Below are 23,430 nucleotides of genomic sequence, written 5' to 3' on the forward strand. Positions count from 1 at the left end.
TTTTGGCGGGGTCTTTTGGGTTTTCTACATAGCCTGTGAATAGTGAAAGTTTGACTTCTTCCTTACCTGTTGAGATGGCTTTTATTTTTTTGTTGTTGTTGTTTGTTGTCTGCTGAGGCTAATACTTCCAGTCCTGTGTTAAATAACAATGGTGAGAGTGGACATTCCTGTCTTGTTCCTGACTTTAGAGGAAAAGCTTAGTTTTTGCCCATTGAGGATGTCATTAGCTGTGGGTCTTTTGTATATGGCTTTTATGATGTTGAAATATGTTCCTTCTATCCCTAGTTTGTTGAGGGTTTTTATCAAAATGGATGCTGTGTTTGTCAAATGCTTTTCCTGTATCTATTGAGAGGATCATATATATATATATATATATATATATTTTTTTTTTTTTTTTTTTTTTTTTTTTTTTTTTAATGTTTATTTTTTTTGAGATAGCGCCAGCAGGGGGAGGGACAGAGACAGGGACAGAAGATCCAAAGTGGACTGTGCTGACAGCAGTGAGTCTGATGCGGGGCTTGAACTCACGAACTGTGAGATCATGACCTGACCTGAGCCAAAGTGGGACGCTGAACTGACTGAGCCACCCAAGCACCCCAAGGATCATATGGTTCTTATCGTTTCTTTTATTAATATGGTGTATCATATTGATTGATTTGTGAATATTGACCCATCCCTGGAGCTCAAGAATAAATCCCACTTGATTGTGGCGAATAATTCCTTTAATGGACTGTTGAATTCGATTTGCTGGCATCTTGTTGAGATTTTTTGCATTCATGTTCATCAGGGATAACGGCCTGCAATTCTCCTTTTTTGTGAGATCTTTGTCTGCTTTTAGAATCAAGGTAATGCTGGTCTCAGAATGAGTTTGGAAGTTTTCCTTCCATTTCTATTTTTTTGGACAGCCTTTCTGTGTTTTGTGGGCAAAGACTGTGTTCTCCATTTTTGCCTGCCTTTCCAGCAATATAGCATGTGTGCCTGGATCAGTAGAATGTTTATCTCTGTGGAATAAATAATGCAGTGATATTTAACATGTACAGTGTTAATACAATTTCAGCTTGATTGATTAAAATATTTTCACTTATGACATTATTGATTTATAGTGGCCTGTTTCCTCAGCAGACATCTAATTCAGCTTCCCCTGTTAGCACAGTGATTCTCTGCTGTCACCCTTGAAATAGTTTTCTAAGCCTTGTTTGAATACTTCCAGTGACAAGGAGCTGGCACTTTTTTGAGGCAGCTTCCTTCACTCTTCTCATTGTTAGAAGTTCTTGTGTAAGTTCTACTGAAATCTGCATCCCTTACTTCCCACTGGCTTTAATTATGCCATCTAGAACAAAATAAGTGTAGTCTGTTCTTTTTTTTAAAATTTTTTTTTTAATGTTTATTTATTTTTGAAGCAGAGAGAGACAGAGCATGAACAGGGGAGGGTCAGAGAGAGTGGAAGACACAGAATCCGAAGCAGGCTCCAGGCTCTGAGCTGTCAGCACAGCTGACTGGCGCTCCAGTCTGTTCTTCTTAAAACCATCCTCTTCCAACTAAAGATCATCCCTCACCTCTTTAGTCATTTACATAAAAAAGATGATGATCTGGTCCTTGCGGTACTGGTTGTCTTTCTAGATACTTTTCGGCTGCTCACTATTAGATGTTTAGAATGTTTGTAAGTAAATGAAACAATACAGTTATCTAAAAGTGGCCTGATGGAGGCTAGGGACCATGTCTAATCCTGTGGTGCGTTGCTTATTCTTCTGCAGTAAACAGGAATATTCTGTTGTTTGACTGTAATTTTTCTGGACAGCCCATTGCACTATTAAACCATAAAGAGCTCGTGGTCAACTAAAACCTTTAAGTGCTTACAGCACTCAGTAGACCGCTGGCTTGAGTATTAGGATTTCAAGTGTCTTTTGCTCTTTGGGCCTTTCTCCATCTGGAAAACCAATGTTAAGCAAATCTTTCTTTCAGATGAAGTAAAGAAGATCTTAGACAAGTTTTACAAGAGGAAAGAAATTCAGAAACTGGGTGCTGATTATGGACTCGATGGTAAGGCTACTAGCATTTCTATTAGAGATATTATTTTATTACTTCTTAGATTACATCTTTGTCAGTATTGTGTGAGACCTAGTGTGCCCTGGAAATAAGTGCATGGGGGTAGTCTGGAGGATTTCCCTGACCTTTGCTTCTGTCTTGGCAGGAGTTGGGCAAGATGCATCTGCTGTGCTGGACACACAGCAAGGGAGCTGTGTGTTTAGCTTTCCTTCCTGTTGTGCTAGGATTTCACTTTTGGTCAGATGATAGTAAACCAGCTGTAGACCCCCGGCCCCACCTCAGAAAAAAAGTCACTTTGAATTTTTTTTTAATGTTTATTTATTTTTGAGAGAGAGAGAAAGATTCAGAGCACAAGCAGGGGAGGAACAGAGAGAGAGGGAGACGCCGAATCTGAAGCAGGCTCTAAACACTGAGCTGTCAGCACAGAGCCCGACACGGGGCTTGAACCCAAGAACTGTGAGATCATGACCTGAGCCGAAGTCGGACACCTAACCGACTGAGCCATCCAGGTGCCCCCCACCAAAATCACTTTGATGAGTTAGGTGTGTTGCGTGTATATACACTTTATAAGTTTATTTACTTATCTTAGAGCGTGCACATGAGCAGGAGAGGGACAGAGAGAGAGAGGGAGAGAAAGAGAGAATCCAGCAGGCTCTGTGCTGCCAGCACGGAGCCTGATGTTGGGCTCGGATGGTGAGATCATGACCTGAGCTGAAATTCAGAGTCCAGCAGTTAACAGGTGCCCTTGTATATGTACACTTATAAATAAGAAATGAAATGAAGACTAAGTCTCACCTATTTTGGTTTTGTATTTCCTGCAGCTCGTCTCTTCCATCAAGCATTCATAAGCTTTAGAAATTATATCATGCAATCTCATTCCCTGGATGTGGACATTCACATTATTTTGAATGATATTTGCTTCAGTGCAGGCAAGTGTTTAGAGACTTTTAAAAATCTCTTTAAAAATGTGTTGAACATACTTTGTATTTCTTCCCATACTTCATGTTTATTTCTCTGGTCAGAGTTTATTAACATCCTGTAAATAATTCCATGCTTTCATAGGAGGCCTTTGAGGTCATTTTGCTTTAAAATTTTTTTTTTTAGGTTTATTTATTTTTGGGAGAGAGAGAGAGAGAGAGACAGAGCGTGAGTGGGGGAAGGGCAGAGAGAGAGGGAGACACAGAATCTGAAGCGGGCTCCAGGCTCTGAGCTGTCAGCACAGAGCCTGACACAGAGCTTGAACCCACGAATGGCAAGATCATGACCTGAGTTGAAGTCGGACACTTAACAGACTGAGCCACCCAGGCGTTCAGAGGTCATTTTGCTTTTATAGTGGGTCCCTGAACTGGTTATTAAATCAACAATATATCTTAAGCTTGAGAAAGGCAGGGGCTTTGACCTTCTACTCTCCACTCTGTGTTGTGTACAGGCCACAGTGAAGTGAACTCTCACAGAAGACAGAATTAATACATGGTGGATTCCATTTGTTTCTGCCACTGACTTTTTTCTCCCACATATCAGGACAGAGTTCTTGATGTAAAAGAAAAAAACATAAGAATGTTATTGTTGTGTTCCCGTCGGCAGTTTGGCTTTGGTTATGGTTTTTAAATGTAAAGTGTTTGCACGTCCATTTCTGTTCAGTAACCATAGGTCTTCTTTCTAATGTATATATCCAGGTTGTTTATTTTTTTTTATTTTTTATTTTTTTAAATTTTTTTTTTAACGTTTATTTATTTTTGAGACAGAGAGAGACAGAGCATGAACGGGGGAGGGTCAGAGAGAGGGAGACACAGAATCTGAAACAGGCTCCAGGCTCTGAGCTGTCAGCACAGAGCCCGACTCGGGGCTCGAACTCACGGACCGCGAGGTCATGACCTGAGCCGAAGTCGGTCGCTTAACCAACTGAACCACCCAGGCGCCCCCAGGTTGTTTATTTTTAACTTAACTTTCACCCAAGTTGATCTTTACCTATTTATATTGGAGGAGTAGAGCATGGTGGTTGACAGCCAATTTGTTGTTTCTGTAGAAAGTGTAAGCAAAATTAGGAAGAAAATGTAAGACAAAGCAGGATCTCAGAAAAGGAATTCCTCGCTCCAGAGTTTTTTTTTTTTATCCTGGGGGCAGTGTCCCCTGAAGTGGCTCACTAAGAGGAAAAGTTTCACTGAGTTTGGTTATGGATAACTTGTAGACTGTATGTGTTAATGTAGTGTTTTATTTTTCAGCTCATGTGGATGATTTGTTTCCATTTTTCTTGAGACATGCGAAACAGATATTTCCTGTGTTGGAATGTAAGGACGATCTACGTAAGATCAGTGACTTAAGAATACCACCTAACTGGTTAGTTTCTTTATTTGTGGATTTGAGATTTTCAGTTTCTGATCTTGGGAGATTAGTGATCATTATATATTATTATATATGTCATTATAATATTTTTTGTTGTATGCTGGACAAGAAATCATAAGGAGGCTAGGAGTTGTTTTCCCTAGAAAAACAGGCAATTAATTCTGGTATCTCCCCTTGATTCTGACCAAGTTAGGTTGTAGGTTTTATTAGGACAAATCTAGAGTAGCCCTTAGTTTAGGGTGTTGGCCTTACAACTCAAGTGTGGCCTTTCCAGTGTGAGCTCTCACCATTTCCACACTGTGGCTGGAACTCCAACATCTAGCACTTTGCCACCCCTTTGAGACTTTCTGCCCAAACCCTTTGTGGTTTGGTGGGCCCTGCCCATGTTCAGCCCGGCCCTTGGTCAAGGATCCACAGGGTAGCCTCACATAGACTTCAAGGCATCCTCTCCACTGAACCCTTTCTTCTTTTCCACAGTTTGCTTTCAAATTCCACCTGCTTTAGCATCTCTGAATTTTCTCGCTACTGCTCAGCTCGTTGGGACTGTCATACTTTGCTTGGGTTCCACCGCCTTGTGCCCTCCTGGGGTGCAGTACGGCACAGCTCAAGTGTTCCTTTGTTCCAGGGCTTGTAGTCCTACACTGTCTGCTGTTTATGTCCCTAAGCAGCTGCTGCATATACTGTCCAGTTTTGTACTTGTTTATGGTGGGAGGGCAAGTCCTGTACCATTCATCATGGCCAGAAGCAGAAGACTCAATTATTATATTATATATGTTGAAATTCAGAAGGGTAGGCATATTTACTTACAGGTTCATGTGTTTAGAGCTGTGGAAATGATGTGAACATGTCTATGGAGCAGGATGGGGTTTAAACTTCTTTGAAGTAACTTCTGAAGAAAAGGGACTAGTACAATAGCAAAAATATCCGAGAAATTAATTTGCATTTAGATTTTTCTGTCCTCTAGTTAGTAAATGCCAGTCTTAGAAAATAGTCATTATTTTATTGTGGATCTGAAAGTTGTCGTTTAATTTTAGTTTCCAAAGATGCTCTCTTTTGAATATTAACAAGATGTTTCATTGGAATAGTTTTCAGTTGATACCTTTGCCAAGGTAGATTTTGAGGTTAATGGGATTAAGCTGTTTACCTTCTTATGTTTTAGGTACCCAGAAGCCAGAGCCATACAGCGGAAGATAATATTCCATTCAGGCCCCACAAACAGTGGAAAGACTTATCATGCAATCCAGAAGTACTTGTCAGCAAAATCTGGAGTGTATTGTGGCCCTTTAAAATTATTGGCACATGAGATCTTCGAAAAGAGTAATGCTGCTGTCAGTATATTACCAAGTATTTGCTTTTTTTCTTGTTAATTTTCTTGTTAATTTCTTGAAAATTGCTAATTTTCTTGTTAAGGAGGACTGGGCAGGGTGAAGGTGGGAGTTGGGAAAGGGCATATGTAGTAATTTGCCATTAATAAAAGTTGTCATAGTTCATTGTACTTTGTAAGATGTACCACTATTTTATGTACAATTGAGAAAGAAAAAGATGCTGTCAACTGACTCTGACTTGCCGTCAGTTGTTAAAATATATTCTGATTTCAGAGATAGTAAAATGTGAAAAAATGTGTATTAGAATGAATGAAACACAATTATCACAGAATATTGCACAAATACAGAGAAGTGCAGAGAATTACACACAAATAACCTGAACCCACTCCCCAACTCCCATCAGATTCTAACATTTTGCCATACTTGCTCTATTTAGTTTTTTAAGAAATAAAATACTGATGTAGTTGAAACTCCCTCTGAAGTCCTCCTTTGCTTCCTCAGAGTTAACCTAACTCTGATATGATATTTAATTTACCTTTTTTTTAGATCAGACTATGATGCTATCAAAAAGAAGTAATGATAAACCTGAAAGGGACCAAATGCCCTGTAGTCTGAGGCATCGTTTCACTAAATGGGCCACATTTTGGTTCACTGTTTTATTATAACTTTATAATGTAAGATGAACCAGTTTGGGTAGATAACTTGTATTCTGTTTTTTTGTTCAGAATAATTTGTGTAATTTGCATACAAAATGCCTCCTTATCCATAAATATTTAAGAAAATATTTCCTCAGAACAATGACTTTGTTTTGCATAACCACGTGGCATTTATCTACAGCAGGGTATTTAATATTGATAGAATACTATTACTTAATCTACATTCCATATTCACATTTTGCCAGTTGTCAGTAATACCACCCCCATTCTCTTCCAACCCCCCAGTATTCTGTCCAGGGTGCCAGCACTGTATTTTGTTCTCCTGTCTCTAGGTTCCATTAATCTAGGGCAGTTCCTAGGATCCTTCTTTCATCTTTCATAACCTTTACGTTTTGGACGACTAATGGTCATCTGTGGTAAACTGTCACTCGTTTGGACATGTCAGATGTTTCCTTGTGATTAGTTTTAGGTCACTAGGGAGATGGGCTGTCCCAGATTGCCTAGACTTTCCCAGATTTAGCACCAAAAGCACTTCGTCCTGAGGAACGCCTTAATTTCTGGGCAAACTATTATACGATAGTATTAATGTTGCTCCTTGTCAAGGAATTATATTAGGAGATCTTTCTGTTTTTTTTTTTTTTAAATAATTCTTTTAATTTTTATTTATTTAGAGAGCGCAGAGGAGGGGCAGAAAAAGAGAGGGATAGAATCCCAAGTAGGCTCTGTGCTCGCAGTGCAGAGCGGGACACTGGGTTCCATCTCATGAACTGAGATTATGACTTGAGCTGAAATTAAGAGTTGGATGCTAAAAAAAAAAAAAGGAGTTGGGTGTTTACCCAACTGAGCCACCCAGGCACCCCAGGAGGTCTTTCCATTCTTAAATATTACTTATGATATTCTTCCTGAATCCAGAAACAATTCACATTTGTTTTATTTTAATAAACTGCTACAGTGCAGAAATATACAAAGTTAAGTAAAACTGCTACACTGTCTCATGTTTTTGATACCTGAGAATTTAGCTAATTAGAGGTGTTTCCAAGTTGACATACTTTGTGTAAGAGTGGCTTTCATAAAATTTTTTTAAAGGTTTGGGAGTAAATTTGATGGTAATGGTGAGAATATTAAACAACCCAAACTTCTTTTTTGCTATTATTTTAAAGACGGCAATAACTCCAGATATCTTTTTGTCACCTTAGGGCGTGCCGTGTGACTTGGTAACAGGTGAAGAGCGTGTGACCGTGGAACCAGACGGGAAACAGGCTGCCCATGTTGCTTGTACAGTTGAGATGTGCAGTGTTACAACTCCTTGTATGTACATGCCATTTAAGAACCTTTACGGTTTAGTAACTTTTTATTTTAAAATATAGTTAAACATATGAAATGTGTTTTTATTGTGAAAAAAATTTTAAATTGAGACGAATAGGACAACAGATACCCAGTGCTCACCAGTGCTCACTAATAAATGTCAGACTCTTGGTGGTGTTTGCTTGTGAATGTTCCTCTCCCCTTTTCTCTTAAAGGAACTAAAATGTTAACAAGTATAATTGGTTCCTTTTTACCACTCCCCAGTTAGTTCCTTTTTTGATCCAACTGCTGTCAAGTGTTTGGTGTATATCTTTCCTGTCTTTTTTTACATCACCGATACATGTTACCTATCGATACTATGGATTGTATGATTCAGAACAGTCAGGTGATTATCATACTGTATTATTGTTCCACAACTTGCTTGGTACTCTATGCAGCATGTTTTTAGAACTAGTCTTGTTATATGTATATTATATGTTTATCTTATGTGTATAATATGTATCATAAATATATATATCGCGTTTATTCATTTAAACTTATAACGAAAATTCCATCTTACAACTAAAATTGTTAATTCCCCTACTAAAGAATATTTAGGTTGTTTAAGGTTTTTCATTATTATATATTGTACTGCAGTGAACTTCTATTTAGTTTTGAAAATATTTTGTTTAATTTTATTTTTTAAATGTTTATTTTGAAGGGGGGAGGTGTGTGTTAGCAGGGGAGGGGCAGAGAGAGGAGAATCCCAAGCAGGCTCTGTGCTGTCAGTGCAGAGCCTGACATGGGGCTCAAACTCACAAACTGTGAGCTCAAGACCTGAGCTGAAACCAAGAGTGGCCGCTTAACCGACTGAGCCACCCATGCGCCCCTGAAGACATTTTAAATAAAAATTAACTTTTCCTTACCAGTAAGCAGTCATATCTTTGTTATAGAAAATATAAACATAAATGCAAAGAGAAGGAAAAAACCCATAACCTCCCAGTCCTACTCATCCAGAATCAACAAGTGTTAACGCTGTGGTGTGTATTTTCCAGATTTCTTCTATGTTTATGTTTGTATTGTGTATGCATATACTTATGTGTGCATTGTGAGTGTGTATATTAAATAGGAATTACACATTATGTACTCTAGCTTTTTCATTTTAATAATCGTAACTTTCTGAGTAGTTTTTTTACAAATGAATTTATTATAAAAGTAACACATTGTAGACATTCTGATAGCACAGGAGTTCATAAATCAAAATTCCCTCTTCTGTCTCTTCTTTTCTAATCTTGTTTGTATGTACCCAATTGGAATAAGTAATTTTTAATCTGATGGTTTTTCAGTATAAAACGTCCTCTCTTTTGTTTCCTAAATGTTATTATGGTTGTATTAATTTTTTTTAATGTGCTCTTCTCAACTCCTTGGTATTTGAGGAAGAAGATTAAAATATAATTGATATGACACAAGGAGAATAAAATAATATGGTTGAAAACATTTTGGCAAGGGCATCTGTGTGGCTCAGTCGGTTAAGCGTCTGACTTTGGCTCAGGTCAGATCTCATGGTTTGTGAGTTCGAGCCCCTCATTTGGCTCTCTGCTGTCAGCACAGAGCCCACTTTGGATCCTCTGTCCCCCTCACTGCGCCTCCCCCTGCTCGCTCATTTGCTCTCTCTCTCATAAAAAATAAACATTAAAAAAATAAAATCTTTTTGGCGTTAGAAAATAAAACGAGGCACTAATTTTTGCCTTAGTGATGAGGTTTTAAAACCCCTAAGAATGAGCATAGCTAGAGCACAGGAAATTACACTTTCTATCCCATTTTCTGCTCCTGACACCTGTCTGGGTTCATATGATAGAGAAGCTTCATTTACAGTAGGACTGTCTGCTCCTTATTCCTGGAAGCCTAGATGCTTACTTCTTTTACTACCCTGTGGATATGTTAGTTCTTATTAAGTAGATTCTCTAGGCTCCCTCTGAGATTGCAAAACATAGGACAAATGAACCTACTAGATGTTGTATCGCCTGGGTTAGAATTTTATGTTTTTAGATCTTAAGCTTATACAGCTTGGGCCAGTGACTTAACTTCTCTGGGCCTCAGTCTATTCTTCTATAAAACGGCTAGAATGATGATACTTATGGCATAGATTTGTTGTAAGGATTAAATGAGTTAAAATTGTAAAGCACTTAGAACAAGCCTGCCAGAAAAGAAGTGCTTCGTGAGCAAGCGATAGTGGTGATTATGGTGGTGATGAAAGCTTGAGTTTGGGTGCTATAATTTGTTTATAGTATTATTTAAGTATATTGTATTGCTCATGACGAATTTTTATTTTAGATGAAGTGGCTGTGATTGATGAAATTCAAATGATTAAAGATCCAGCCAGAGGATGGGCCTGGACCAGAGCGCTTCTAGGTTGGTGGTCTTAATGCTAACACCCGTGCTTTGTGACCTCTGCACGGAGTTGCATTTCTCTGCTTGACATTGCCAGATAGAGTTCTTAGGATCCTCTCTTTTTGACACAGATCAAACAAAATGTCAGCCTAGTGTGAGTTCTTAGTTCCTAAATATTATTTTAAAAATGGGAGGTCCAGTTTTCTTACTATAAAGTTAGCATAATCGGTTAAAGTTAAAATGTTCAAATCTCGCCACCTTTACACAACCATCTTAACATTTTGGTGTTTCATGCGGTCTTTTTCCTCGTGCATATGGTGTTTTGTGAATATATTATTTTGTATCTTGTGTTTTTTTCGGTTCTCTTGCTTCATAGATTTTTTTCACACCACATATTAATATTGCACATTCTCCATTGAAGAGCTATACTATTTTTTTGCACAGAGTTGAACATTTGTTCCTACTATTGATAGTGCTACAGTAAAAATTTCTGTGGCCATAGCTTTTTATTTCTTTATTTTATTATTTCTTTAGGATAGGCTCCTGGAGTTGGAGTTCTTGAGGTCCATGGACATGAATGAATATTTCTAGTGCTCGATATTGGAGTGAATTTTTGATCATTGTGTTATAGGGCAGGTGTTTGCAAACTTAAAAACAAATAGCTGAACTCTCTCTTCAAACAAATCATATACCTTAAAGCCTGTAATTTAAAATGAGAGTGGATCTGCTCAGTGGTAAGGAGCTTGGAGTTTCTTTTACCCTCCGGTCCCCAGCCTCCGAGGTACCTCAGTCATTCCATTGGAGCCTAATTTGAAAAACACAAGTATAAGATTCAGTACTAACCAGCAGAACGCCAGGTTCTGGTCCTTTGCTGGCTTTACTCTGTAGTGGACTCAAAACCATAGCCAAAGCAGTTTAAAAGCACTGAGATTGGAGTGCCTGAGTGGCTCAGTTGGTTAGGCATCTGACTCTTGGTTTTGGCTCAAGTCATGATCTTACAGTTTCATGAGTTCAAGTCCCGCATTGGGTTCTGTGCTGGCAGCATGGAGCCTGCTTGAGATCCTCTCTCTCTCTCCTTCTCTGCTCCCTTCTGCTTGCACCGTCGTGTCTCTCTCAAAATAGTAAAATAAAAATAAAATAAAATAGAAATAAAATAAAAAAACACTGAGATTTATAGAGATAATCTTTGCCCGCTAGAAGGTTGTCGTGAGGTTTGAATCAAAGAGATAATTATCAAAGAGATAATATTGATGAAAACACTTGGTAAAGTTATAGAGCAATCGGTAAGGAAACTTCAAGTATTTTTGTTATATAAAGTGTGAAATATTGAATTTCGTATCTTTAAAAAACTGTCGATTTTGCATCTAACAGGACTCTGTGCTGAAGAAGTCCATTTGTGTGGAGAATCTGCTGCCATTGACCTGGTTACTGAGCTCATGTACACGACGGGAGAGGAAGTGGAGGTAGATCACATGCTTTGTTCTCAAGGTGGCATAGCAAATAGCCTGGAGTACCCCAGCAGTGGCTTCAGGGGTCCCAGAAAGCGGCAAAGTCAGAACTTAACTGAAAAGAAAGTGTCATTTCCTCACAGTTGGCTAGGTCATACGTGTTTGGTTGAACCTCATGATCCGGAATTCCGGCGGAATGACCCCAAGCCTTCCAAAAGTACAAAGAGACTCGTAATCTTCTCTTGACAACGCCTTATGGAGTGTGAGCAGTTCTCTTTAGAATTAAATAAGTCAGGAATGTTGGAAGTTTGAGGCTTAGCAAAAGCATATGGTTTTCAGAATGTTGGATGTCAGAGATTAGGGCCTTTTTTTTTTTTTTTTTCCCCAATATATGAAGTTTATTGTCAGATTGGTTTCCATACGACACCCAGTGCTCATCCCAAAAGGTGGAGATTAGGGCCTTTTGCTAGAGATAGTTTGTATCCCTTTCTCCAATGTGGAGAGTAGAAAATAACTGGTTTCCTTTCAATCCTAATTTTTTGTGTGTGTGTTTTTTTTTTTTTTTTTTTTTTACACTATAGTTCTTTAATAAGATGAAGAAATACTTAAAAATTGGTTCATCAGTTTTGTGTTCAGCTTTCAGAGAGAGGGTGGGATGTAGTGGAAAAAATTCTGGGTTCTAGTCTTGGCTTTGCTGTTAACTAGCTTCGCGTTGTTAGGCAGATTGCAGAAGGCTAGAACCGAAGGAATCCTTATCAGACCTGATCTTTTATGTGGACTCTATTTTGCTTTTTCATAAAATTGAAATAATAGTTAGTAAACCTCTGAACTTACCAAGTTGCCACAAAAATCGAATGTATATGAAAGTGCTTTGAAACTCTGCGACATGGGGGTGCCTGGGTGGCTCAGTTGGTTAAGCGTCCGACTCTTGACTTCAGCTCAGGTCATGATCTCACGGTTTGTGAGTTCGAGCTCTACGTCTCGGGCTGTGCACTGACAGCACAGAGCCTGCTTGGGATTCTCTCTCCCCTCCTCTCTCTGCCCCTCCCCGACTCGTGCTCCCTTTCTCTCTCTCTCTCTCTCTGTCTCTCTCTGTCTCTCTCTCTCAAAAATAAGTAAACTTTTAAATAAAGAACATTAAAAAAAAAATTTGGTATGCTGTATATAACATTTTGTTAATTTAGAAAACACCAATGAGAACTGATGGTAACATTTATAATATGAAAATAAATGTTTTTCTATATTGTAAAATACCATGTAAATGTGAAAACATTGGAACTTGTCAATTTTTAGCTGCTTTTGATTGCTCTGCCCATTTTTCACCTAATAGTGACAGGAAGTTGAGTTAGTTGTGTTATTTTACAATATCATGTCTTTATTGTAGGTTCGAAACTATAAGAGGCTTACCCCCATTTCTGTGCTGGATCATGCACTAGAATCATTAGACAACCTTCGGCCTGGGGATTGCATTGTCTGTTTTAGCAAGAATGATATTTATTCTGTGAGTCGACAGATTGAAATCCGGGGATTGGAATCAGCTGTTATATATGGCAGTCTCCCACCTGGTAATTATTGGCTTTCATCATGACAGGGACATGAAGTCTCTTATTTTTGCCATTTATGTTGAGATGTGTATAGAAAACACAGTAAAAGGTACTGAATAAGGTTGTTTGATACATTAGTAATTTGTTATGGGTCAAATAAAATAAATATATTTCTCTAGTTCATCTTGGTGGGGATAGAAGTTTTTTAATTATAGCTCTTGCTGCTCTTGTTAGACTGTATTTTAAATGTTGAGTTGATGATTTTGTTACAGAAATGTCATTAAAATATGAGCTTGGTACATCGTCTTAAAGGTGTAGTCCTGAAATCTCTTTATAAGTGTTCTCAGAAATGAGGCTAGTAGGGGATTGTGTTGCTCTATGTCAGGATATTTAAAGGAGTAGGAACGAAAGATAAGTGGCTCTTTGAGGACATAAAGCAGTAAGTTTGAAACAGTAAGAGTTTTATTCATAAGAATGGAGAATGAGAGGTGAGGGTTCTAAGATCTACTTAGTGTGATGTGGTAAAAGATTGAGAGCACTGAGCGAACGTAAACTGTTCTTGTTTTAGGGACCAAACTTGCTCAAGCAAAAAAGTTTAATGATCCTGATGATCCATGCAAAATCTTGGTTGCTACAGATGCAATTGGCATGGGACTTAATTTGTAAGTAATTTGTTTTTAATAATCATGGGTATTCTGTGGGTTTTCTAATTGGAATTAGAATGACCAAACACTTAACGTTTAGGAGAATGGGTATTATAATACAGTCGTGAGGTTTATCTTGCTGACATCTCTTGAGGGAATAAAAAGAAAATATCACATCGCACTAGGGATTTTGAATGACACTGCCTCCCACTAACCTGTTATAGTATCTCACTTTATTTTCAGTTTCTCAGCAGGTGTATGAGTGCCCATTATGAATGTGGGGCTGGCCAATATCTCTAGGAGTAACAGTGTTGTGTCTAAGTATTTTCTCTGAGGAGTCAAGGCAGTTACACCTTTTGGAATCCAAGAAGTATTCAAAGCTATTAATGGCAGCCAACTTCTTTATTTTAGAGAAAGAGAGGGAGCAAGAGCAGGGAAGAGGGGCAGAGGGAGAGACAGAGAATCTTAAGCAGGCTCCATGCACAGTATGGAGCCTAACATGGGGCTTGATCCCACGACCCTGGGATCATGACCTGAGCCGAAACCAACAGTCAGACGCTCAACAGACCGAGCCATCCAGGCTCCCTGATAGGAGCCAACTTTTAAAAACAGTCTGATAGCACTTTATATGGTTTACTGGTAAAAAAAAAAAAAAAAAAAAAGTCATTTTCTATACCTTATTGAAGTATAATTTACATACTCCACAGTTCATTGTAATTGCACAGTTTAATGGTTTTTTTTTTTTTTTAATTTTTTTTCAACATTTTTATTTTATTTATTTTTGGGACAGAGAGAGACAGAGCATGAATGGGGGAGGGGCAGAGAGAGAGGGAGACACAGAATTGGAAGCAGGCTCCAGGCTCCGAGCCATCAGCCCAGAGCCTGACGCGGGGCTGGAACTCACGGACCGCGAGATCGTGACCTGGCTGAAGTCAGACGCTTAACCGACTGCGCCACCCAGGTGCCCCAGTTTAATGGTTTTTAGTAAATTTATACATTTGTTAAAAAGTACTATTTAATGGGAAGGAAAAGAATTACTGACAAACCTCTCTTATACTGTAAAGAGTGGACAAGATTGTAAGCAGGTCTAAACTAGAACTGGAGTGAGCATTTCTGTAGTGACCCAAATGATGGGGAGTTTTTTATACAGCAGTCTGTATTGAGATTACTTTTATTTCTATTTCAGGAGCATAAGAAGAATTATTTTTTACTCCCTTATAAAACCCACTATCAATGAAAAGGGAGAGAAGGAAATAGAACCAATTACCACCTCTCAGGCCTTACAGATTGCTGGCAGAGCTGGCCGATTCAGTTCAAAATATAAAGAAGGAGAAGTGACAACAATGAATCGAGAAGATCTCAATTTACTAAAAGAAATTTTGAACAGGCCTGTGGATCCCATAAAGGTAAGGTGTAACGTGTTCATTACTTGTCTGCGAAGGACAGTCATTCCTTCCTTCACTCACCTTCCGGACCCTTGCCTCAGACACCTGGAAACAGAAGTAAGCAAAAGAAAGTTTTGTGCCAAGAAAATCCTGTCAAGAAAGTCCTACTTTACTGCTTTGGAGAGCCCTAGGGACCCCTTCATTAGAGAATGGTGAGCAAATGGAAGATCCAGATTGAACGAGTTTAGTAAACCTGATTTTCCTTGAGTTCTTTCTATACTCTAGCACTGGGTGGGGAGAGGGGCGTAGTTGCCTCAGGTGGGCACCCCGCTGTGACAGCCAGCTGAAAAATTGTGAGAAGCTTGAATGTAGAAGAAACTCTTGAGTGTGGGGCAAAAACAGTACTAAGCGATATAACTTTGAGCCAGTTCGGACGAGGTTAACTTTTGGTTAGTGCGGTTAACGAGGCAGCAGCGTATGTATTTTAGTTATAAGTTTGTTAACTCATAATTTAAGTTGCCTAGAAAATTTACTTATAAATTAACGTGGCTCATCTCGTTTTTCAGTGACCCTAGTAAAAGGGGAATATAAATGAGTCGATGCAAGGGAAAATTCCTGGAGGAAAGCTGCGGTTGAAATCCTTTCTGTAGCTTTTGTTAAGAGTGCAGTTGCTAAGGACACACCCCCATTTCCCCTGTGTGCCTCATTTTTTGTGCCCATACTCTTCGTCCCTCCCGTGACTCAGGTCTGTCTTCTTTCCTCCTTTCCTCCTTTCATCCTTTGCTCTTTGTGTTTCCCATTCCTTTTCTCTTTCTCTTTTTGCTTATACCCGCCTTATTAATACTGGGATACAGTTGAAGAGAGACTGGCCTCCAGTGTAGACATTCTCTCATGTATTTATCTATGTTTGTCTGTCAGTTTTATTGCCTTGGTTAAAGCGATTGGGTTTTCCTTGTTCATTTTTGTTCAGTGAAGATAATGGAGACCCTGGAAAGCATTTTTGGTACTCTGTCAGATCATCAGAGGTTTGAGAAATACTAACTAAAATGTCAGCGAAAGGTTGATGAGCCAACTCAGTGGGTATAATTGGTCAGGGTCACTAAACCATCTCATCAGCTTTCTCAATTGGTGATAAATGGGAAAGTGACATTGCTTTTTTCTTTTTTACTCAAATTCTTGTCATTTAACTCATTTGGTGAGAGCTTAGCCTGAATATAGGACTTTATAAACAACTTAAGAAAAGTTGTCTTCTAAGAAGGAGAAACTTAAGAGTTGTTCTTTCTTTTACTAAAGGCAGCTGGCCTTCATCCAACTGCGGAACAGATTGAAATGTTTGCCTACCATCTCCCTGATACAACACTTTCTAATCTCATTGTAAGTAAAAACTTACTTTTAAATCTCTCCTAAAATATCTAAACTATCTTTTCTAAAAAGGTTGATATTGCAGACAGTTACTAATTAACTTTGTGGGCATCAGTGGATAGTCTATTTTTGTGATATTGTTATTTATGAGGTTTATCTTGAAAGTGAAAACCTCCTCTCAAAATCTTCTGGAACTTTTGTCTTGAGGAATTTTCTGAGTATTTCAGGTTGGGAAAGCTATAGGGGAGGTCTTTTAGCCTGTGAGGACAGTGAATTAAACAGGCCTTTCTAGAAGACTGTTAAGGATTCAGAGATTGTCTTTTGTAGGCTTGAGTACTTTATTCATGCCCACTTAGGCAGTCCAATAATGTATCTTTTTTTCCCTCCAGGATATTTTTGTAGACTTTTCACAAGTTGATGGGCAATATTTTGTCTGCAATATGGATGATTTTAAATTTTCTGCAGAGTTGATCCAGCATATTCCATTAAGTCTACGAGTGAGGTATGTTTTCTGCACAGCTCCTATCAACAAGAAGCAGCCTTTTGTCTGCTCTTCGTTGTTACAGGTAAGCCTTTATCTTTATATTTTGAGTTGTTTCAAGTCAATGCATTTCCCTAAACAGTACTTTGTTATTCAAGGTAAAACAGTTGGAGAGTACTTTTCCATAGGAGATACTATATAAGAACTTAAATATAAAGTGGCTCTTTTTTTTCTTAAATGACAAATTCTTTTGAGGGAAGGGGGTCTTGCCTGATGATATACGTCTTTTTTTTTTTTTTTAATTTTTTTTTTGCCTGCTTTTTATTTTTATTTTTATTTTAAGTAGGCGTCATGCCCAGTGTGGGGTGTGAACTTACAACCCTGAGATTAAGAGTCACATGCTCTACTGACTGAGCTACCCAGGTGCTCGCTAATACACTTCTTTCTTAGTAGCATTGGTTAATATTTTTTGGAAGGGGAAGGGGAGTAGGGGTTAGTGGTGGTCATAGTATTCGGTTTTCCTGATTATAAGACACTGAGCCAGGGATTGCTGTCTTTTTTTTTTTTTTTTAATTTTTTTTTTTCAACGTTTATTCATTTTTGGGACAGAGAGAGACAGAGCATGAACGGGGAAGGGGCAGAGAGAGAGGGAGACACAGAATCGGAAACAGGCTCCAGGCTCCAAGCCATCAGCCCAGAGCCTGACGCGGGGCTCGAACTCATGGACCGCGAGATCGTGACCTGGCTGAAGTCGGACGCTCAACCGACTGCGCCACCCAGGCGCCCCAGGGATTGCTGTCTTGTATGAGTTTGGTGCTGGGCTTTTAGCCCCTTCTTATTCATTTGCATAGGGATACAAACCTCTGCCTTCTGAGGAGCATTTATGCACCCAAAAAAGGGGGGCAGGGAAGGGCAGTGGAAGCTGAACTTCCAGCCTCCTGCCATGTCCTCTCACCTTGCGGAGCCCTTGCCTCTCCCCTGTTGCCTCTTCCTGGAGTGCCCTCCCTGTCCCACTAAACCCAAGGGCCTCCTCTTGGAATCCTCCTCTGACTCTAGTCTTGCCCCTGTCTTCTATATAGAACTTAGCATTCTGCGTACTGGCTGTGTTCTCACCAAATCTGTTTCTAAATTTATGTTCAAAATTACTTTCAAATTGCATAAATAATACATAAATGTTTTCTCACTGCATGAAGTTAAAACATTACGGATAGGTTAAATTGGGCTACCACCCCCAATCTCAGTCTTTTGACAGAGCTACAGTTAACAGTTTGTATCATTGCAGACCTTTTCCGTTGCATTTGCTTACATATGTGTACATATGGAAATTCTAGTTTTGTGGGTGTGTTTTCCCATAAATGTTATAATGAATTATTCTGCAACTTGCCTTTTTCTTTTCCCTTTAATATGTCTTAGAGGTATTGCACACCCAGGTATTTACTTAGGAAATATGTTTCTTAGAGCTGGCATTTATGAGAGAGTTAGTTAGCATAAGGTTGACATTTCTGGAATAAAGTCTGAAATGCTATAAAGTGACCTGGGTGGGGGCACCTGGGTGGCTCAGTCAGTTAAGCATCCGACTTTGGCTCAGGCCATGATCTTGCAGTTTGTGAATTTGAGCCCCGCGTCGGGCTCTGTGCTGACAGCTAGAGCCTGGAGCCTGCTTTGGATTCTGTGTGTCCCCCTCTCTTTGCCTTTCCCATTCTCATGTTCTGTCTCTCCCTGTCTCTTGATCATAAATAAATGTTAAAAAAAGATTAAAAAAAAAAAGTGACCTGGATGGAGCTCGGGTCCATGGTCCTGACTCTGTTTTACCATCCTTCAAACAGCTGTTCTAATGAAGCAGAAGCATTTTACTAAGGGGTAAGAAGTCTGGAATGGTAGAGGCCAGCAGTTACTTATGTGTTCTGATACTGTTAGCATATGAAAGGTAGAGATTTTTCCTTTTTTTCTTGATCACCATTATGACTGAACTTTAAAAGACCTCCATCCCATTGATGGCCTCTGGTGCCCCGCAGGATAGTTGTTTGGAAATGGTGTTCCAGGGAGCTCCTTTAGGGCCAGCTGTTGGACGGCAGTATCTGAATGGATAAGTATCTCTCCCTTCCCCTTTTTGGACAGCTCCATACTTGGCTCTTTTACGTATTGGATTTTTACTAGTTTGTGGCCAGAAATATTAAAGTTTGGTTTGTCCTGCTCAGCAGGTTAGCTTGGTCACATTTCCATCCTTCATGGCTATTCTGTTTGGCATGTGTTAGAATGCATGACCGAATTTAATAAAATCATAACATTATTTAACCACAATTGTTCTAAAACTGCCTCGCCTCTCTGAAGTATGGACCTTACTTAGGTTAGACATTTAGAGATAATTTTCCCTAATCAGGACGTGAACGATTTGAAATCAGCTTATTCTTGAAGCTAAACTTTTGCTCTACAGGTCTCACATGGTTGTATTTCTGTCTCCTATAGTACATTGTGATGCATAATAATGCCTGGCATTTGTGGGGGTTGGGGGCAGCCTGGTTTTCCGAGCACATTCTCCCAACAGTGTCCTGTGGTTCAAGAAGGAGGTATGGTGGTCTTATGGTATTGATGAGTTCGCTGAAGCACAGAGTGATGGCTTGGCCAGAGCCACACAGCTAGTGAAGAGGTGCAGGGTCTGTTTACTAGCTTGATCGACTCATGCCCAACCTTGCACCAAGCCACCTCAGAGTTTCTTTATGATAAGGAAGGATATTGACAAGATACAGCTTATATTTGCAGTTACAGGACCATTCCATAAAGGGGTAGAAATGAGAGACTTCAAAAATATCTGTCCAAAACTTGTAACATTAAATGTTCATTAAAGTTAACAGATTTAGGCTCTGTTAGTTTTTGTATGACTTCTGATGTACATATTATTGCCCTGGCTTTGGAAAATGAAGGAAAGCACCCCCCCCCTACTTTTTTTCTTCAAGGTATCTTTATGAAGTATTAAATATTCTTAAAAGTATGGAAAAGTATAAAGAAGGAAAGAAACCAGCCTGTTGAAACACAACCGCAGTTAATGTTTTGTTGTGCTTTCTGTTTCTGATTGCAGATATAAGTGCATTTTGAGGCTTTCACCAAACTCTTTTCTTCTCTTTCAGTTTGCCAGGCAGTATAGCAGGAATGAGCCACTGACCTTCTCGTGGTTACGCCGATACATTAAATGGCCATTACTTCCACCTAAGAATATTAAAGACCTCATGGATTTAGAAGCTGTCCATGATGTCTTGGATCTTTACCTTTGGCTAAGGTATCACATTTTTCCTTTAGCTACTCTCATTTTTCTGAGTAATAGGGAAAATCAAAGGTTTTATGGATGGTCTTTTGCTCTCTCAAGTAACAGGCACATTTTTACAGGGTGCTGTCTGTTATGTTTATTGTCCATTATGGCAGTCGAGCCTTGTTCATACCCATTCTAAAAATGACTAAGGACTTCTTATGATTCTAGTTCAGATAGGTAGGTGAGGAAGTGTACTAGATTCTTGCTACACAGATGGTGGTCCCCGGACCAAAAGCATTGGTATTACCTAGGAGCTTGTTAGAACTAGAGAATATCAGGCCCACCCCAAACTTAAACTACATTTTAACAAGATCCCCAGGTGATTCATTTGTATATTAACATTTGAAAGGTGCTGCTTTACATCAGTGATTCTCAAAGGAGGGGCCTGTCCCCCTTAAAATATGATTCACTTAAGATATGGGTGATGACCTACCCTCATAATGACAGTATTCCTCAGGTGTGTTGGGGCTGAGCAAAGGCACTGGACAGAGTCTGCAAAAACAGAACATTTGGGGGCCAGTGTCCAGATGTAGTTACATCATTGAGATAAGCCCAATGATTCTGATAAGGGCTGTTGCTATATAACATAATATGTCTTTTCCTAGCTACCGGTTTATAGATATGTTTCCAGATGCCAGCCTCATTCGAGATCTCCAGAAAGAACTAGATGGCATTATCCAAGATGGTGTACACAACATCACCAAACTGATTAAAATTTCAGAGTCACATAAGCTGTTGAACTTGGAGAGCTTGTCGGCAGAGAACCGGTCCCGATTGTCAGGAACTTTAAAGAGCCAAGCTAGAAGGGTGCGTGGCACCAAAACTGTAGGGAGTAAAGCTGCTGAGCCACCTGTCCCCAATGGAGGAGAGAAATCCCTAGCTTCCAGACTGGTGCAGCAAGGACTCCTCACTGCAGACATGCTGAAACAGCTAGAAAAGGAGTGGTTGACACAACGAACTGATGGCAAAGAAAGAACAGAGCCTGGGACTTACGCAAAAGGGACAAGAAGAAAGAAGAAGGAACCTGATTCAGATTAGTTTTATTTTATTTTTATTTTTGCCAATAAAAATCTATTTTAAAATCCTTTTTTCCTCATATGTATTTACTGCCTGCTACGGTATGTGGCTATTACGGGGTTTTTTTTTGTTTGTTTGTTTGTTTTGTTTTTGTTTTGCTTTTTGCTTGGGAAAATTAGCTCTTAAAGATAACTGCTGTTTGTTTCAACATTTAAAAACTACGGAATGTCTAAGGGATTTTATTTAAAGCTTTATATAGTGGCCATTTGTAGTATAGCACTAAGACAATGCACTATAAGGAACTGTGAATGAGAATAAAATCAGTTTGGTGAAATGTTTTGACCAGTTTCCTACACCATTGCTGAAGATGTCATGATTGAAGTTTTTTGACACACGTTGCTGGTACCCATGTACTAGAGGCTGTTCTTGGTGCTGGATATATAGGCAGAAAGCAAGACAGATAATGTTTCTGCCATCATAGAGGTTGTATTTTGATATGGAACAAACAGGAGTAAGTTGACAAATGATGTCAGCTCTGTAAGGGCAACGACTGTTGTCTGTCTCGTTCACTGCTATACTATGGTTCCTGAAATACAGTCAAGGCAAATCAGTCTTTCTGAAATAAGTGGATATAATTTCAGAGATATGCTAGGAAGAAGTACAATAAGGGGAGAGAATGACAAAGTTGGACAGATCAGGGTACAGTTTCTCATCACTGCCAAGCTCCTTGACCTTGCCCTCTCTGGAGCTTGGTCTTTGCATGGACAGTAATACCTACTTAGATTTGTCCAGTAGGTTAAGTGTGATGAGATCCCACTTAGCACAGGCCCTGGTACACAGGAACTCCTTTGTAAATGAACCTGAATGTTTGGGTTCATTCTGGGCTGTGAGTTGAGCTCTTAGGTTGTTTTAAGAGCTGAACTAATTTCTTCAGCAACTGCTAAATTGAGGCTGACTTCAGACTGGGGATTAGACCTGATTTGGTTGAAATTGGGTCAGGGAACAGCCAAGTTTACCAAACTAGCCATCTCTCTGGCTTTTTCTTCAGTAGTTCAGAGTTCAGATGATACTTCATTTAATTGAGATGGCAATCTTTATTCTTTTGACTTTTGCTTTTATGGAAATACAGGTTGAACAGGTGGCACTGACTAGAGTTCTCCCCTGCTTCTGGGTAAAGAGTAGTGAAGTGCCTGGAAGGGCATATTTCTTTTGATATTCTGCACGTGAGCAACTTCAGCTTCTAGAATTTGCTTTCTCCTGTGACTTATACTATAGCAGACCTGGTGCATCTATTCTTGCCCAGATGGTCTCAAGAAATATTCATGAACTGATCTGTATAATGGATGTGATGTCACTGTATTTAAGTGGTAAGGCACATCACTTTGAATGTTGTAATTCTACTTTCTCCAGCTTAGGGGCCAGGTTGGTGAGTCAGAGAAGACACTTAGGCAAGACACTTGCAAACATAGGTCAGTTAAATGTTAGTGAAGACCCAGACGAGAGGAGAGGGGGTGGGAGTGCTGTTAGGGAAGGGCTGCTTAAACACTGAGTTAAGGAGAGTTTATAAATAGTGATAAATCATTTACTCTTTAACCCTTCTCTTTGTGGGGGAGGGAAAACGTTGTGGTTAGAAGAAGATACTAAAGAAAGATGAAATCAGGAAAAATGTAACTTTGAAAGGAAAAATGTAATTGGAGGGGCCCTGAATAATTCTCTGCAGTGTGCTTACAATTGTCACCATGAAAACAGCTTGGTTTTCCTTCCACTAAGGTCATGTTCTCAACATTTCAAAAACAACTTTTTTTGTTTTTCCTTGCAGTTTTCTAGCAGGTTTTGAAGTTCTTGCTTGAAAGCCCTCCTTGGATTATTGTGGATTCAGCTTTACATCAACACGAGGCTTAGATGCCCACCTCAGTTCCATCAGAACAGATCTAGGTAATTCAATAAAATGTGCATAGTACATAACTGGTTAGGAATAATAACCAATGGCTTGTGATGCTTTTGTGCACTGTATTTGTGGACTAGTGTAAATCTGCAGAATAGATTTGGGTCCTTTGAAAAAATGACTTCTTGTGAATCACAGACATAGAAGACAATCATCGTAAAACACCTAGCCTCTTCTAGCCTACGACTGGGAGTCTATAATTACGATGCACTCCTTCTAGGTGTGTCTACCTCAAACCTATTGGGGTACAATGAC

General features: G+C 39.3%; 1 protein-coding gene across 1 annotated transcript in view; it reads left to right on the plus strand.

Annotated features, from left to right (window-relative positions):
• Positions 1–21,564, plus strand: part of SUPV3L1 (Suv3 like RNA helicase) — a 26,755-nt gene extending 5,191 nt beyond the window's left edge. Inside the window, exons 2-15 of the mRNA XM_003994001.6 lie at positions 1,963–2,040; positions 2,868–2,975; positions 4,269–4,383; positions 5,549–5,717; positions 7,567–7,678; positions 9,989–10,066; positions 11,417–11,508; positions 12,878–13,058; positions 13,606–13,699; positions 14,868–15,087; positions 16,360–16,440; positions 16,818–16,994; positions 20,035–20,183; positions 20,819–21,564. Coding sequence (XP_003994050.3) covers positions 1,963–2,040; positions 2,868–2,975; positions 4,269–4,383; positions 5,549–5,717; positions 7,567–7,678; positions 9,989–10,066; positions 11,417–11,508; positions 12,878–13,058; positions 13,606–13,699; positions 14,868–15,087; positions 16,360–16,440; positions 16,818–16,994; positions 20,035–20,183; positions 20,819–21,251 — 2,087 coding nt within the window. The 3' untranslated portion in view covers positions 21,252–21,564. The remainder of the gene's footprint in view (positions 1–1,962; positions 2,041–2,867; positions 2,976–4,268; positions 4,384–5,548; positions 5,718–7,566; positions 7,679–9,988; positions 10,067–11,416; positions 11,509–12,877; positions 13,059–13,605; positions 13,700–14,867; positions 15,088–16,359; positions 16,441–16,817; positions 16,995–20,034; positions 20,184–20,818) is intronic.
• The last annotated feature ends 1,866 nt before the right edge of the window (positions 21,565–23,430 follow it).

The sequence above is a fragment of the Felis catus genome, chromosome D2, assembly GCF_018350175.1.
Source record: "Felis catus isolate Fca126 chromosome D2, F.catus_Fca126_mat1.0, whole genome shotgun sequence".
NCBI lineage: Eukaryota > Metazoa > Chordata > Mammalia > Carnivora > Felidae > Felis > Felis catus.